The 17159-nt window shown below is 31.8% G+C and overlaps 1 protein-coding gene across 2 annotated transcripts in view; it reads left to right on the top strand.

Annotated features, from left to right (window-relative positions):
* Positions 1-17159, top strand: part of LOC143085163 (uncharacterized) — a 52937-nt gene that overhangs the window by 14832 nt on the left and 20946 nt on the right. The window contains exons 3-4 of one of the 2 annotated variants that reach the window (XM_076261367.1): positions 10770-10929; positions 12872-12905. In XM_076261367.1, coding sequence (XP_076117482.1) covers positions 10770-10929; positions 12872-12905 — 194 coding nt within the window. Of the gene's footprint in view, positions 1-10769; positions 10930-12871; positions 12906-14114; positions 14216-17159 lie in introns of those variants that run through there. The other variant, XM_076261368.1, reaches the window with a different exon arrangement.

The following is a 17159-nucleotide window of genomic DNA, read 5'->3' as shown; positions in this document are numbered from 1 at the left end:
CCTTAAACTAACATTATTAAACCCGAAACAGGTGGCACAGCCAGGCATATCTTCTATATTCTTTTTGTTTACCATAAACAATCCTCTCAAGAATCAGTCGGAGGCAAATACAAAAGGGATAGCATTGTTTGCCAGAAATATATTTTTGTGCTTTTAAAAGAGGCTTTAAATAACATTAGCGATGATAAAGACGGTTGGTTGAGACATTTCTGCTGTTTTAAAAGAGGCTTTAAATAACATTAGTGATGATAAAGACGGTTGGTTGAGACATTTCTGCTGTTTTAAAAGAGGCTTTAAATAACATTAGCGATGATAAAGACGGTTGGTTGAGACATTTCTGCTGTTTTAAAAGAGGCTTTAAATAACATTAGCGATGATAAAGACGGTTGGTTGAGACATTTCTGCTGTTTTAAAAGAGGCTTTAAATAACATTAGCGATGATAAAGACGGTTGGTTGAGACATTTCTGCTGTTTTAAAAGAGGCTTTAAATAACATTAGTGATGATAAAGACGGTTGGTTGAGACATTTCTGCTGTTTTAAAAGAGGCTTTAAATAACATTAGTGATGATAAAGACGGTTGGTTGAGACATTTCTGCTGTTTTAAAAGAGGCTTTAAATAACATTAGCGATGATAAAGACGGTTGGTTGAGACATTTCTGCTGTTTTAAAAGAGGCTTTAAATAACATTAGTGATGATAAAGACGGTTGGTTGAGACATTTCTGCTGTTTTAAAAGAGGCTTTAAATAACATTAGCGATGATAAAGACGGTTGGTTGAGACATTTCTGCTGTTTTAAAAGAGGCTTTAAATAACATTAGTGATGATAAAGACGGTTGGTTGAGACATTTCTGCTGTTTTAAAAGAGGCTTTAAATAACATTAGTGATGATAAAGACGGTTGGTTGAGACATTTCTGCTGTTTTAAAAGAGGCTTTAAATAACATTAGCGATGATAAAGACGGTTGGTTGAGACATTTCTGCTGTTTTAAAAGAGGCTTTAAATAACATTAGTGATGATAAAGACGGTTGGTTGAGACATTTCTGCTGTTTTAAAAGAGGCTTTAAATAACATTAGTGATGATAAAGACGGTTGGTTGAGACATTTCTGCTGTTTTTTACATTTGTTTTATTTGGATATATCGTTCTAGTTTGCATTACACGGCTACATATCATTTAGCCATTTTTAAAAGGGGGGGGGGTTCATAACCCAGGACAAAAAGGGGGGGTTCCAATTACATGTCCCCATTCAAATGCATTGATCGTCCAAAAGGGGGGTTCCAACCCCCGGACCCCCCCCTCTGGATCCGCGCCTGTAGATACTAGTACACATATTATGATAGTATAAAAAGATTAACCGTTAGTGTATCATAATTAAGCCTAAGGAGACGCTGTCATTGAATACGAACCATGCATTTTTTTGGTCAGAATTCACGTATTATGAAATGAGATCTGTGCTGTGTTATGCTTTTGCATATTTTGCATTAGTTTTGACTTATAATAGTGAGATCGGATTTTGACAGCTTGCTTTAAATGTTGAATAAGAATTTAACTCCAATGATAGGGTTTCATTGAGACATTATTTAATGACATTGTCTTTAATTCTAAATTTCAACAGGTTCTCATGATGGCGACCATTAAGTCTAAATTAAGTGGCAATTATTCAATTTTTGATATGATATCTTTATGTATATATGAAAGGTTTTTTGTTTGGTCTTTATATAAACGACCTCCTGGTGTGGAGCTCTTCATTAAAGGAAATAGATAAAGACGACTTAACGCTATCAGACGTGAATCTCGCCTGAAGTTACACGCAATCAAATTCAAACGACACAAAATAAAGTATTTGAAAATAGGTCAAATGGTTTCTTTTATTAACATGTCATATTAATGTCTTCCGTCCATAACCGTTATAACCTTCTTCCATGTGCTGAAGGTCAACTTATATTTATAATAAATGACGAATCATCATTTCATTTAAACAAAAATAAATAGTATTTAGTGCGTGACAGTTATCTCTAAAACACTTCCGCCTCAAATTATGCCAAATTTTTCATACGGTTATGATTTTAACTTGATATAATGAATCTTGTCCCCATAAGTCTTTAAATCTGATTCGTAACAAAGTTAAGAATTATGTCAATCAATGGGCGGGTGATACTTGAATTTATCAATTTCCTTCAAATATGTGAAAAAAAGATAGAATAGAAATATAAACAAATCTATCAACTAAAGTGCTAACTTAATCTGGTAACAACAAATCTCCACCCATCATGATGTAATCATAAATCAAAAATAGGTCCTAACCATACTGACAGTAATACTCATTTTTCTTTGGACATGTTGGCAATAGGTTATCGTTTTGTGAAAACGCGTTAAAACCCATGTTGGGATGTGATAATGTTTAATGGAGTTAACAATACGGAGATTATATACCATACTACAAATACAGATTTTGTGTCTGTGAGGAAACCAGTTTATGTTTGTTCAGTCAAGTGAGAGAAATGGACTCAAAAGAACTAATGTATCTTTGTATAAATTTGTTATTTGAAATATATGCGAATTTTAAAATGCAAATAAACTGAAGAAAAGATATTGTCAGTCTGTTTTGCAAAGCTTTCTGAAGTGGAAAATCTACAAAATGTTCTTTACACACTTTGTACCGAGTACCCGCAAGCCAAGGAATTCAGTGTCAGCTTTTTCTTTTGAAATATCTTACAAAGTACTTGGCCATAAACGTTTTTCTCTGAAATCAGATGTACACTAGCTTTGAAAAATGACGAATAAAGAAAACATATGGTTTAAGAATTGTAAATATTAGATATAGTATAAACTTTAGAAAAAATGTTCAATTATAGGAACTTCTCACTTTCTCTATTTTGAAAAAGGGTAACCCTTTTTCATAGATCCATTCAATAAAAGGTAAAATCACAAAAATACTGAACTCCGAGGAAAATTCAAAACAGAAAGTCCCTAATCAAATGGCAAAATCAAATGATAAAACACACCAAACGAATGGACAACAACTGTGATATTCCTGACTTGATACAGGCATTTTGAAATGTAGAAAATGGTTGATTGAACCTGGTTTTATAGCGCTGAACCTCTCACGTGTATGACAATAAAATCATTTTTTACAAGGAACATATAAAACATCAAATAACGACGTGATACATTCCTTACATAATAAAATTTCAATATAGAAAGCGTTCTGTTCTTGGCAAACATTATTGTTGACACATTAAACATAGACTTTATTTGAAAAGGACACCAACACGAAAAATAAAATAAAACTGCATGGCCATTTTATGTTTGTTTTCTTAAATATATACATGTTAACTGATTTCACAACCTGTATAATATAAATTTTTACACCTATATGTTGTTTGCCTCAGAATTAAATTTACAAGACATATTTAACTTACACCTGTGTTTAACTACCACATGCTGAGTCTACAAGCTTGCTGTCCTGCTTTTGGACATGTTTATTTTACACCTCTACTGTTTGTACTCATACTGAGTCTATAAGCTTAGAGGACGTTATGTTACGGCACCTTCGTGATCTCCCTTCATTCCTTGAATGCATGTTTTGACATCAGTAGTTTAGCGACTTCCAGATATCATCAAATGGATTAAAACGATACAAGTCAAGGTATATTTAAAGAAAAAAAGCCAAAACTGAAGGAATTGCACGAACTCTAAGAAATGTCACCTTTTAAGTTTATTTTTGCACTATCTATTCATTTGTATGCAATTGATTAAGAGTCGTATTCAGGCAATGCGTTTGTGGTTCCCTAAATATCGTCGTATTGGATCATGTTAGTGGAAAGTTTAATTTAATCGGTGTATTTAGTGTTGAAAGTCAAACCACTATTAGTATCACGTGACTAATATCTTACTTCCTTTGATTTATTCAGTCATTGAATTCTTATCCTAACTAAGTCCACTTTCAAATTTAAAATTTCAATTTCAATCGGAGATGATACAATATCTATTATAGGTTTTGTCGTACTAAAGTCTAAATAACAGATTTAAATCAAATTAGTAATTTCATCAAGGATTTATGGTTGTTAAGATTAGTACATCATAAGAAATGAAAAAATGTCTTAAATTGAATTACGTAGTCTTGGATATTTCATAAGAAACATCTATTAGTTACTTTTTCGAACAGTTTGAAAAAAAATGTTTTGTTATATAAAAATAAGATTGCCAATGAGACAACTCTCCACAAGACATCAAATGACACAGAAATTAACAAATATAGGTCACTGTACTATGACCTTCAACATTATGTAGAGCCCATACGACATAGTCAACTTTATTCGCCATTTCACATTTATTTTCCTCCGATTGAGCCTGACTATACAAAAGAACCGTTTTCCAAAAAATGCTAAACTAATACAGACAGCAAAACACACTTTCCTTGTTCTTCTATAAATGAATTTATCAAAACTAGTCCATTATAGTATACTTTGACGTATGTAATGTTAAGTCGGTTAAGAGCTCTACAGAACTCATGTTAATTATATTTGGGTGCAAAAAGGAAAAAAATGAAAAGTTCATCTTTCGGTTATTTTTTAGTTTACTGCTTGTCATCCATTAAAAAAAACAAAATCCGAACAAATAAAGAAAGTAAATTGGTCCTGTGGGAACATTTGTTATAGGTATAAGATGATTGATGCAATAAGTCTCAATCTAAAGAAATTGATACAACTTAAATGATTACTTGCATTTTATTTTTCCAATTTGCCACAATTATTTAAACATCTCATTTCATGCATATTTGGGCGTAAAAAGACTGATTTGATTGATAGGTTTGCTCGAAAATAGGTCTGTTTGTCACAAGTATCCAACCGTTAGCCGTGTTTGCTGCGTCAGTGTGACCAAAACGTTTAAGTTGTAATCATTTATAGACTTAAATTATAGAAATCATGTGAAAATAAAGAATTGAAAATGACTTGCTTAAAATTGAACATGTGAAATTGTAACTCCACCCAAGAAAATTGACTGTGTGCACACTGTTTATCTCTAAATAATGCATCAGTTAGGAGTAAAGTGCCGCCAAGTTTGTGTTTCATATTACAATTTTTTTTCTTTTACTTAAGCGACCTTCGTAAGGGATAAACAGTTACCATTAGATATGTATAATGTGGGCCAAAGACACTGAGGTATTTCATTGACACAGAGGAGGAACGAATGATACCGTTTGATTATTGTATAGATGTATATCAAACTAAACTTTCAGTTTTAATCTTGTTGGATGTGACCTTTGTGCTCTCAAATTATGGACAGCAAAAATTATGGACAGCAAAAATTACCTAACGGAAAAGAATTTTCGAGTCGACTGTCGTAATTGGAACCCATTTTACTGTACAATTTTATATTGTCATTGTCCTCTTAAGAAAAATTATCGACGGGCCTTTGCAATTAGTCATATTTCCATATGAAAAAAATATAAAGTTACAATTAAGCTGTGTGTTGTTAACTCCATGTTCAGTGATGAATATTTCATGCAAATCAAAACGAGGGTTACAATTGACATATATGTTTATTGAATGCTAGGAACATACTTACCCTTCCGGAGCACCTGAGATCACCCCTAGTTTTTTGGTGGGGTTCGTGTTGTTTATTCTTTAGTTTTCTATGTTGTGTCGTGTGTGCTGTTGTTTGTTTGTCCTTTTCCTTTTTAGCCATGGCGTTGTCAGTTTGTTTTAGATTTATGAGTTTGACTGTCCCTTTGGTATCTTTCGTCCCTCTATAACATACACGGTTTTAAAATCTTTCAAGAGGCTCAAGAGCATAGATAATCTGTTGATTTTGATTAAAGCATCTTTATAAGAAAATGACAATGACACAATGTTAAACGTGTTTCAAACAAATTTAGAAGCCTAAAAATAACTTGCTCTTTTGTGGATTTGTCATTGCTCTTGTTCTGCTCTGCTGAATTCACATGTGTACTAGACTGCCTTTAAATATCTATAACAGAGAAAACAAAATGTTTTATGTATATTCCAACCTATAAGAACCATAAGAGCCCATGTTTCGAAGACAACACCACAGAAATATAGGGTCAAATTACACGCACAATTACCTTTTCTTTCATTTACAGACCTGAGAGGAAAAATTGAGAAGGACTAAGTCAACACAAAAACACTTTCACAATCAATATTTACTCTACGATGTAGACCCTTCGTTTAATATGTTTCAATAGGTCGTGACAGGAGGACCTAAATATAAGGAAGGTTATAGAAAAGTTTAATTTAAAAGTGATTTAATGAAAGGGGAATTAACAAAGAGAAAAAAACTCACTTTTATGTTTCATATTCGGAAACCTCTCAGGGCTTGTTTCTGAAATTAACTATTCTGCTTTCAAGTTTACCTGTTTGATCTTATATGTTCCCACACATTTTGAAAATCAAGCTAATTTAATCATTATTTAAGACATTCTATCTGTCATTTACCCCTAAGGAAAAACACAAACGAACAACACTTCAAAGATTCAACAAACCTTCATGCACTTTTTGGTACTTCAGCTGAATTTTTTTTTTATATTATTCATACATATATAAAATAAATTGATTCATATATATATATATATACTTTTAAGAAAATTACATATTTATAATATTATCTTAACAATGATAGTCCTCTTGTTTTTGCTTGTTTAATTGATTGATTGTTTTTGCTTGTTTAATTAATTGATTGTTTCATAAGTCACATTTATCATTATTAAATATTTGGTTGGTTGTCACTTAAGTTTACATCTACCATTAAACTACCTACAAATGATACACAATTTATAAGCATAACAAGGCAGTCCAGATAACTCCTTTTCAGTAAAATGTCTGACGTGTAACGTTTCTAGCAAGTCTTTGCACATACTTATTAAACTCGTATATATACTAAACGGCTTATATTTCTGGCACATATGTAATCATTGAACAATAGTTCATGTAAACTGAAACTATGTGCACTCTGGATTCTTCGTATTTCTTTTGACAAACAGATGTAATATAAGTGACAAGATAATATGTCAGTTTATGGTAATTAACTTTTTTCAGATATTAAAAAATGTTAAACGAGTCCGAAAAATTGCAGAATAAGCAATATTTTAATACTTTTAAAAACGCATGTTTACCAAACTGATTTATTGAATTTGTCTACAAACTAACTTAGCTGACCAGACGTGTCTCAATGTAGACTAATTTCATGAATATATGGTTGAGTTCTTTCTAATTTAACGCAAAATATAATCTGCACGAAATAGAACATTATTTCGTTGGCAAAGAATAAATTTTGACAAAATTGAATTAAAAAAACTAATGGTGATAAATCGTTTATAAAATTGCATTCCTGGCTAAGAATGTTTTATTTGTGTGAATGAATAACCAACATCTTTGATAATCTGCTCTCTATACGTACACCAGTATTCAGCTGACACAGCAAGATTGATAGTCTGACTACCGGTGCTGTAAACAAAAACAATTTGTACCAACAACTTTCTGTTACGGACTGAGTCGGTATCAGGAGAAAACTCAATCGATTTTAAAATATATATATTAACATGCGTTAGAGTGAAATTGGTTTAGACCAGTTTTCAATATGTAAATGTAATACCATTACGAGAAATCCGTGGAACATATTGCCCTTTATGTACATATGTATTTCATAAAACATTATTTTTATGCCCCACCTACGATAGTAGAGGGGCATTATGTTTTCTGGTCTGTGCGTCCGTTCGTCCGTTCGTCCGTCCCGCTTCAGGTTAAAGTTTTTGGTCAAGGTAGTTTTTGATGAAGTTGAAGTCCAATCGACTTCAAACTTAGTACACATGTTCCCTATGATATGATCTTTCTAATTTTAATGCCAAATTAGAGTTTTTACTCCAATTTCACGGTCCACTGAACATGGAAAATGATAGTGCGAGTGGGGCATTCGTGTACTGAGGACACATTCTTGTTTTAAGAAGCGTAGTAAGGCTCAAAAGTAGACAAAAGACTCCTAGGTATAAGGAAAAAAGGTAGGACCAATTGGAATATTAAATTGAGACCATGTGGTTGCTCTAGCATACACCACAATCTACGCTACTGTTGTCCTAAGATCCTGGCTTACTACTTAACATACTGATGCGAAGGAAGGGGGCGAGATTCTCATTTTACAGTTACTATCGTAATTTAGTTTAGTATTCATTAATATGTCCCTGTCATTGACTATCTGTGGTAATTCGGAATGGACTCGGCACTTCCCTTTAAAACAACATTTCTTGTTTCAAAGTACTGTTTAAAGTCTTTGAACTGGATTCTTTATTTCCTGTGGGGATTTTTGTTCCTCCTTGTTTTAACATAATAGGAGATACACGTAGTTGTGACAATAAGGAAGAATTATGTTTCCTATTTTGCAAAAATATAATAGGTTTTAATGCCAATATAAATACAAGATAAACTGCTTGTTGGAGGCAAAAAGGCATCACCTCTAATTAAGTTGAACATCACTTGACTAATTATATAATTGGCGTATCTTTATTGTAATACCTGTGTTCAGATAACAGAAACAGCATTGGGGGTAGGCATATTCATGTTGCAGCGTTCTTGCAGAATCTATTTACATGATATGATTATAGTTGCATGTCAAATTGACACTGTTTATATATAAATTTACCAATACATCAATTTATCATACAGAACAATTCTTATTCAGTTTTAATAAAATTTGGTGGAGTTGTACATTCCGAATATATATAGTGATGGATCATTTATTTTTTTACCAAAAAAACGGGTTTAAGTCACATTGGGAATGTCGCAATGAGGAAGTACCATGTTCTCTGTATTGATTTTATAAACAGAGTTCAGAAAGTCCTTTGCATAAACACTAATACATAAATGACAAAGATAAGTTGAGAAAGCACATGCATCAAATCGGTTCAATAAAAGACATATTTCAATCAAAATCATTCTGAATTCCTTTCTCGTCACTAAATTCGGTTTGAATTAATATCAAAGGAGCAAAGTGTCTTGTATTTATAACTGTTAAATTTTTCAAGGATTTTTAGTTTATTCCTATGGACTCTTTAATTGATTTCCAAAAACCGGAAAAGGTCATACCTCGAATGTAGTTTTTCTAGGAAACATAATTGAAAATAGGTAATATGTTAAAAACAGAATCGTATGACGTGCAGATATTGTGATGTATTTTTTTCACATGAAATAGAAAACATTTATCTATAAAATACTATAAGCCAATTTGAAGTAAAGTGCAGCCAACATTTAAGATGATCTTTAGATATTAACACTAAACGATCACAAAATTAATTTAGCAATGTGAAAGTTATTCTGAACAAATTTGATTGTAAGATGTCTAGATTTCACGTCGGCTATATCAAATAATCTTAATCGTTAGATTGCATATAATTTTACTTTTAAAGTATTAAGTAATCTGAAGTGATTATATTGCCAATCAAAGAGTATGTTTTTTTTTTAAATCAAAATAAAAATGGAAAACAGTTTTGCATTGTACTTCAAGGTTGATTATAGGTTGTTCCCGTTCCATTCATAATTCTGAGTCAGGTTTGCACTTATTTAAACAGAGATACACTTATCCAAAACAAACTCTTTCATAACAATGAAGCACTTTATGTTGCATATGTTTTATAATTCATAATTGTTTTGAAAAGTGTATTGATATATATTTATTAAAATTCCATCTCAGTTTGTCATAATATATACAGTACTATTGACATAGTTTAAAATAAAAACAACTACTAGGCGGTACCAAACAGGGAAGTCCGTTGTAGGGCAGTCAGTGTAGAACATAATAACGCCATCATTGTCCTTATTCGGTACTTTTCATTTAAAGATTCAGGATCCAAGTGTGTTTTAGTGTCTTACGACACTGGTACCAGTGTGTTCCATAGTGTTAATTATACTTTAAACACATTAAAGGAATGAAACAACCAAGATGACTTAATTACACGGGGGGTTCTCAACATGGGATTTTGGGTACAGGTGTGCAGCTGGGATTTTAAAAACACCCCCCATTCATATATTGAATAATTGTGAAATCCCTACCTATACATATATTTCACAGCGAAATCATAACCCATTCATATATTTATCAGCTCAAATAGTACCTATATCGGTCAATTACTACCTATTGATATATTTCCTCGGTAAAATTGCACCCCATTGATATATTTGACAGATCAAAAAAGGGACCCATTCCAGCGGCACATATGTATATACCTTTATATAGGAAGAGACCCCCCCCCGTGCTTAATTATTGAATGAATGAATAAATAAATAATGAACTAAAATAGTACATACATGTTTCAACTGAGTTCTTCTGAATAATTTCTTCTGGGTCTATACCCAAAATATTTCAAGGCTGTTTCTAGTGGTTTCCATCTTATGAGTTTTGGAATTTCTAAAAACCGAATCTTCAGTTTTCAATAATGAGTTTTTGGTTGCCTTACTTACTTTTTTTTAATTCAACAATGTATACCTTTGTTTGTTTGTTTGTTGTGTGTCTGCTCTTTGTTTACTCTAGTATTTTGTTCATCCGTTATATTGTTTCCTTACATTATCAATCTGGCAGTCACTTTCGGGTGCTCTGATATAGACTTGTCGACTGTCAACACCCGTGTTTCTACGGAAGTCAAACGGCGAACATTCTTTATGGTGATGCTTCCTGTCTTATAACTTCAGATTAACATACCATACAGTCTCGTATTATAGATTTCATAAATACAATTAACATGATTTTTCTTTTATTTACAGAAACATAGAAAACAGAATTACAGATTTTCCACACTGATTGATGAACTACGAAATACAGATAATACCGACTACAAAACGATATTACTACAGTTAATTAATTGTATTATAATATACACAGAAAAAGTGGAAGACAGAATTCGGACACGAAATGAGTTTTTCGGTAAGATTTGTTGAAATGTTTATTCTGAAAACTTGAATATAAACATTATTTTATCATTGAACGAACATGCGCTATCTACTAATACAAATCTTTCTTTAACAGAGGAACAGTAGTTCGTTTTGTCTGGTCTTAAACTGCATTACCTCTTGGAGCTTAACAGGCACAGGTGTGGATATCTGAAAATTTGTTTTACATGTATATTCATTTCAAAGTATGGGAAACCTAAACACAATTCTGTCAACACTATCAACAGATCAGATTTTAAAACAACTTTTTTCAAGCCATTATCAATATTAACATATTTAGACAATGCGAGTATTAAGGAAGAACCAAAACACCTGAATAGAAATACTGCACCAACATACAAACGATTTAAGTCCAAATATCCTCCTGGGGTCTAAATTGACCACAATTCGATGTTTAGGTATGTCTGATTGTGAATGTCGTATTATCCTTACTAAGGCGACTTAAAACTAATGTCAATTCTACATACAGCCTTTGGCATGTTTTAATAGTCCTTCTTGAGATATGGAGTATTGTGTATTCTAAATGTTTTTTCTCTAAACTTTGATTATTTTGACAAGGATTTATAAACATAAACTGTTCTAGTCAGGTCGCCATATATCTTGTTGACCTCTATTCGAAGTTCAAGTTAAAGGAGAGGTCTAACTTATGTTCATCATATACGAGGACATCGTACTGAAAAAAAGTATTTAACATTGACTTTACGATTCTTAAAGGAAAGACCATTGGGTTGGAAATTTCCATTTCTTACTTTCACTTTCGTCCCAACACCCTTTGTCCAACGTATTTCCACGTCTTTTACTTTTTGTATATGCTCTTCTGTCTACAAAAACTGTGCACGATACATTCATATGCACTCTCATCTCGTTTCTGCACTTTACTCAAATGTATAAAAAAAATAAGTCTATTTAGTTTTTAAATCGTGTTTTAAATGAAAAGAGTCGACGTAAAAAAAAATTGTTATGATGTATATAATATGCACTCTTATATCATTCGTGCAGGAATAATTCAGTTAAAAATCTGAATTAAAATTTTCAGTCAAGTTTGCCTGCTATTGAATCAATATAATGATTCTACTCATATTTAAAGTACATATGAAATGTCAATACAAAACGTTCTCTACGAAGAATTTGTTTTTGGAATATAATACATTATTAGGTAACTCCACTAATTCTACGTCTATCGATAATTTTCTTATAATGATAATTCGATGTTTGTGTTGTCATGTTTGTCGCTGTTTTAATTTGACGTTAATATGTAATAGATTGTCAAAGTTAAGTACGTCACATTTTACTTAGTAATACCAAGTTATTTTAATAAAACCATTACAAATACATGCTACTGAATTATGTAAAAGAAAGGTACTTTACCATGTAATAATCATTTCTCTGCAATCAAATAACCGCGATTGCTAGCTCGAAATCGGGCCTTGGTATCAATATATTTAGTTGATTTCACAGTGCTTATTTTATCTAGATTATTTGTGAATAAAAGTAGATATGGATATGCATGTCAATGCGAAAATAATTACAACAACACATGATGAAATAGTGCCAGTTCTACATACAGCTATAAGTTTGAATACGAATAACAGTATTTAAAACTTGACGGTACTGAATATTCATGCAAAGGAAAAAGACTATACAAACATATTGTAACCGAATAAATTTATGCCTGGTCGACATTATGAAGACCAACCACTATAAATATAAAAGGCTTCGGCCCAACTTTTTGTCGCCTTCATTTGAGGAAATTGTCCTTAGTTTGAACATAGCTGTCAAAATCAAAGCCACAGCGTTTCACAACAAGGAATTGCAATGGCATTGTTTTTAATAACTTGACTACTTTTGTTTTCCTTGTTAGTGTATAATAACAAAAAGGCAGTTTATGCTGACTAACACTTCCTTGTCTTTTTAAGGTCTTCGGCTGCAAGAAATCATTAATAAACTAAGGTAAGTGAATGTTATTGATATTTAATTATTTAATTGACATTAATTATTGAAATGGGCTGTAAATCTGTCTTAAAACTTGTAAACCTTAAACCAAAGAAGTGAATATTTGATTGGCGTGTTTGTTTTGATAAAAGAACGTCCTATACCACAATATGAATCACGAAAATTCAACAAACCATATATAAAACAATTAGGAGAACCAAGGTTGGGTAAACCACACAGAACTTTTTTGTCACGTCTTAAAGTGCAATCTAGTAATGCGGTTTGTGAAATTTCAGCATTTTAATACTAAGTAAAAAGGGAATTATGTCCTCTCCATCGAGTTGTGAGTTCTCCTTTTCGATTTTCAAGGTCGACGGTATTTAATTTAGTTATGTGGTCAATTTTTAGCTTCTAGTTTAAGTTGCATGTTCATTGTAAGCTTTGCTTCTGTTATGCATGTTTCACATTTGACTTCCAAATTGTGCATCTTTTACTCGCAGATATTGCATCTTTTAATTGAAGATTGTGCATGTTTAACTTCAGAATGTGCTTGATCGTTTAACGATTTCATCTGTGGATTTGCACTATTAAGTCGTTTTCCATTTCCCGTGTCTTGCTCATTTCCTTTTAGCATGCGATTTACTTCCTGGTTCGCATCGTAACACATCAATGTAATAATTGACTATTGTATATATAGTGACGGTGCATTTCTACATTATCTAAGATTAACAAGCACCTGGTTATAATTAGAAACTTATTTATTACACAATATGTTCTAACATAATACGGAGGTGAAAATGACTATAACTACGTACCTACAGATGTTTGGGAGGAGATACTGAGGGGAGAAAACATCACATTGTAATAGTTCTCTTGTTATCTACTACATAATTACAAAGCATCTATCGTTTCGTAGATCGAATAATTTGCAAAAGCAATGGACATTCTTAGGGTTACGAGAATGATAGTAATACTTAAATAGAAGCTAAATGATATAGCCTGAATGTGTTTTTTTTGTTTGTTTAATTACCTCTTTATTGAAACATAAGTTAAAGTAATTACCAGACGTCTTCTTTTATTAATTACTCTATCTCAAACCCTCTCGTGCCTCCATTAATACTAGAAAAGAGAAGAATACGATCATTCTGAGACAAGATCTGCTATTTCAGCAATTAGTTTGGGTTTATAGGGTAACCGATCATTTCACTATCAGTATGATACAATGTCTTAGCTAGGCTAATCATGGAAGGACAGGGGTGGTTTCGGAGTTTCAAATTTATTTTCATTGATCCAAAAAATGACAAGGGACTTTCCTGGCAACATACAAAGTAAGTCTCTCAGTTTTTGAACAGTTTAATTATCTATTTATGATTTTATTGGTGTAAATCAGATAAAGCTATTAAGAAACAATCTCAGTTTATCCATTGATAAAGAGATAAGCGTACTTACAGTAATATCTAATTGTTATTCGCTATCATTATAACTTTGTGTTGGGATTCGTTACAGTACTTTGTCATACTTTTACGACTTATAAGTACAATAATAAAGATATTGCTGACAGCCGTTTATGTCTTATATGTACCAATGCACACCATAATACTTTATGCATTTTTCTCCTTTTTCGCATTTTAAACAGAACATTACATTTTCTATTATATTTTTTGTTAATGTAAATTAATCCACGTTAATTTTGCAAATAATAACTTTTATTGTAAGACATTACAACGAGATATTGATTCGTCTCTCAATTGAGACTTAATGTTAATAAATTTGGCTGTTATTTGTTTTTACTTTTTTTTTATCATTATATGCAAGTTGAATAAGTATGCTGCAGCCAAATTTACACTTCACAATTCTTCTGGAAGTATACAGACAAACATTTTCAAAATCTCTTCGTTTCATGTTCTTAATCAGAAAACCTATTTTTTTCTTCTTATAGAGCATGTATGTTTTCGTATAAAAACGACATTATAGAAAATAAAGTCATAAGTACCGATTGTAAATCAAAAACTGATTAATCGTTCTAACTAGGTCTATTTCTGTATTTCCTCATATTTTAATTGATTTATAAAGACAGAGTGGTTGTTCAGATCCCACATATAATTTTTGGCACACCTTTCAGACTTCATTTTTATTTGGCAAAGAAATCTTAATAAATAAAAATTGTTTGACACTAAATCTGTTTCTTCGTAATATCCGGTAATTAGCTTGAAATTGTTCACATTTCCTGCATCTGTTGCAGTAAGAAAAGATCAAGACCATCACAAAATAAAAACTTTCCGAAATGTCCATAGGTGGTCTGTTGCAAGGTAAAATGGGTGCCTTCAATCGTTGATTTTCTTCAGAGCAACCTTTATACTTCTCGTCCTTTGTCTCGATTGACCGGCTCTCTTCTCTATTAATTGTTATTTTGTTCTACCTTTAATATGGATGAAATATTTTCAACTGGACATTAAGCAAGCAGAAATCATTCATCATTAATATTGTGTCTGATTCAAGTGGTACACAAACTTCTCAGACTAAAGTACTACTTTTTTTTAAAGCTGGTCAGAGTATTGATATTTAATATCCTCTCAAATAGAAATAAATTTACAAAAGCAATGTCAGTAATGGGTAGCATGTACTAGAGAAATCTATAGTACTGGTTATTTACCTTTAAAATTAACTTGGTGTTTGATTTTAGTTACAAACATTTCACTCATCTCGATCAATAACCAATGATTTTCGACAAATTGTCGTCATTAATTGAACAAACTACTAGGACAAAATTTCAAACTTTCAAACAACATGTCCCCATCGAAGACTGAAAGGCGGAGAACTGTCAAATATAAGCTTCTATATAGCACACATTCTCAATCTGGGCTTCTGTCACATGGGTTACAAGTTCCTATCATTGTTTTTATTGTACATATATTCTAAATAAACAAAACTTGTCATAACATCAATATTTTTGTCTCTTGACTAAGCCGGTGATGATATACAATAAGAGTCTTTTCTAGTATAAAAATAATTTAATTAATCTTTTACTAATGCAAACGATACGAACACACCAATGGATTAACTAGAGGTATTGCAGATTTTGGTGCACTGTTTTTGTCATTGCATGCAATCTTGTACGAATGAACTGTGTAGTATCTTTATTATCTAGACTTGTCTCTACATGAACCAATGTGAAAAGACAACTGTTTTTAGCATGTATGTCTTAATGTATTTTAAACTATTTTTTGTCCTCTTATTTTTCATGTGAAAACTTTCTCCAAAAAGTGATACTTAATTTAAAAAAAAAATCTGAACACAATGACAGCAGCATGCATTAGATATGTTGATTTTAATTTATTTTCTGCTTTTAGCTACGGAATGTTAACATTGATATATCTGCATAAAATAAGCATATACATTAATATTTACAATTCTTCATACAAACACATCATGGTATTCACTGCCTTGATCAACATAAACAACAAATATATGCATGCCTTACACGACCTTTGAAGTTTCGGGAGACAGGCAACGAGAAGCATGTATAAAATGCATGCATGTCCATCATGTGCTATCATTAGCCATCTGTGAAAACTGACATAAATATGCATTTGTATGCACCTTTATTGCATTGCATAATACTAACATTATTTATTCATCTTCAAAGCCTTTATCTACATAATAAGTAGTACATGTGAAAGACTTGAAGGTTATAATGTACATTGAATCATGTATAGGTAAAAATCAGTGAAATCGTTTCGTTTACGATTAAGTAGTTATCTTGATAATTGTTAATACATGTTCGATTGTTAAGGGTCAATAGGGTCATATCGAATGTGAGAAATTTCGTAATAACTAAAAATTTCACTTACAGTAGAAACACAACATTGAAGTTCAAATGAAATATTTTTTAGAAGTTAAAGTTTAGCGAAAGTCTGTGAACAGTTACATCATTGTAAATGTCAACGTCTCATGTCCTTTAAAACATTGTTATAATCAAAATTGGCTTAAACTAATGACTGAAAACTATCTCTGAAATCGACATATCCCTCCCAGACATAGATGTATTATACATAGCTCTCCGATGCCTTAGAGCATGCTTACCTTTTGAATTGATATACAGTTATTTTGCGAGTACGTCATGTGTATGCGTGATTTTCTCGCTGTGTTGAAGACCCATTGGTTGACTTCTGCTCTTTGATCGGGTTGTTGTCTCTTTGACATATTCCCCATTTCCATTCTCAATTTGAGTGTGGAATCCTCAGTAAATTCGCAAAAATGCAATTCGCCAAA

This window comes from Mytilus galloprovincialis, chromosome 8 (genome assembly GCF_965363235.1).
Source record: "Mytilus galloprovincialis chromosome 8, xbMytGall1.hap1.1, whole genome shotgun sequence".
Taxonomy (NCBI): domain Eukaryota; kingdom Metazoa; phylum Mollusca; class Bivalvia; order Mytilida; family Mytilidae; genus Mytilus; species Mytilus galloprovincialis.
Note: the sequence above shows the minus strand (reverse complement) of the source record. Positions and strands in the feature narration are given on the sequence as shown.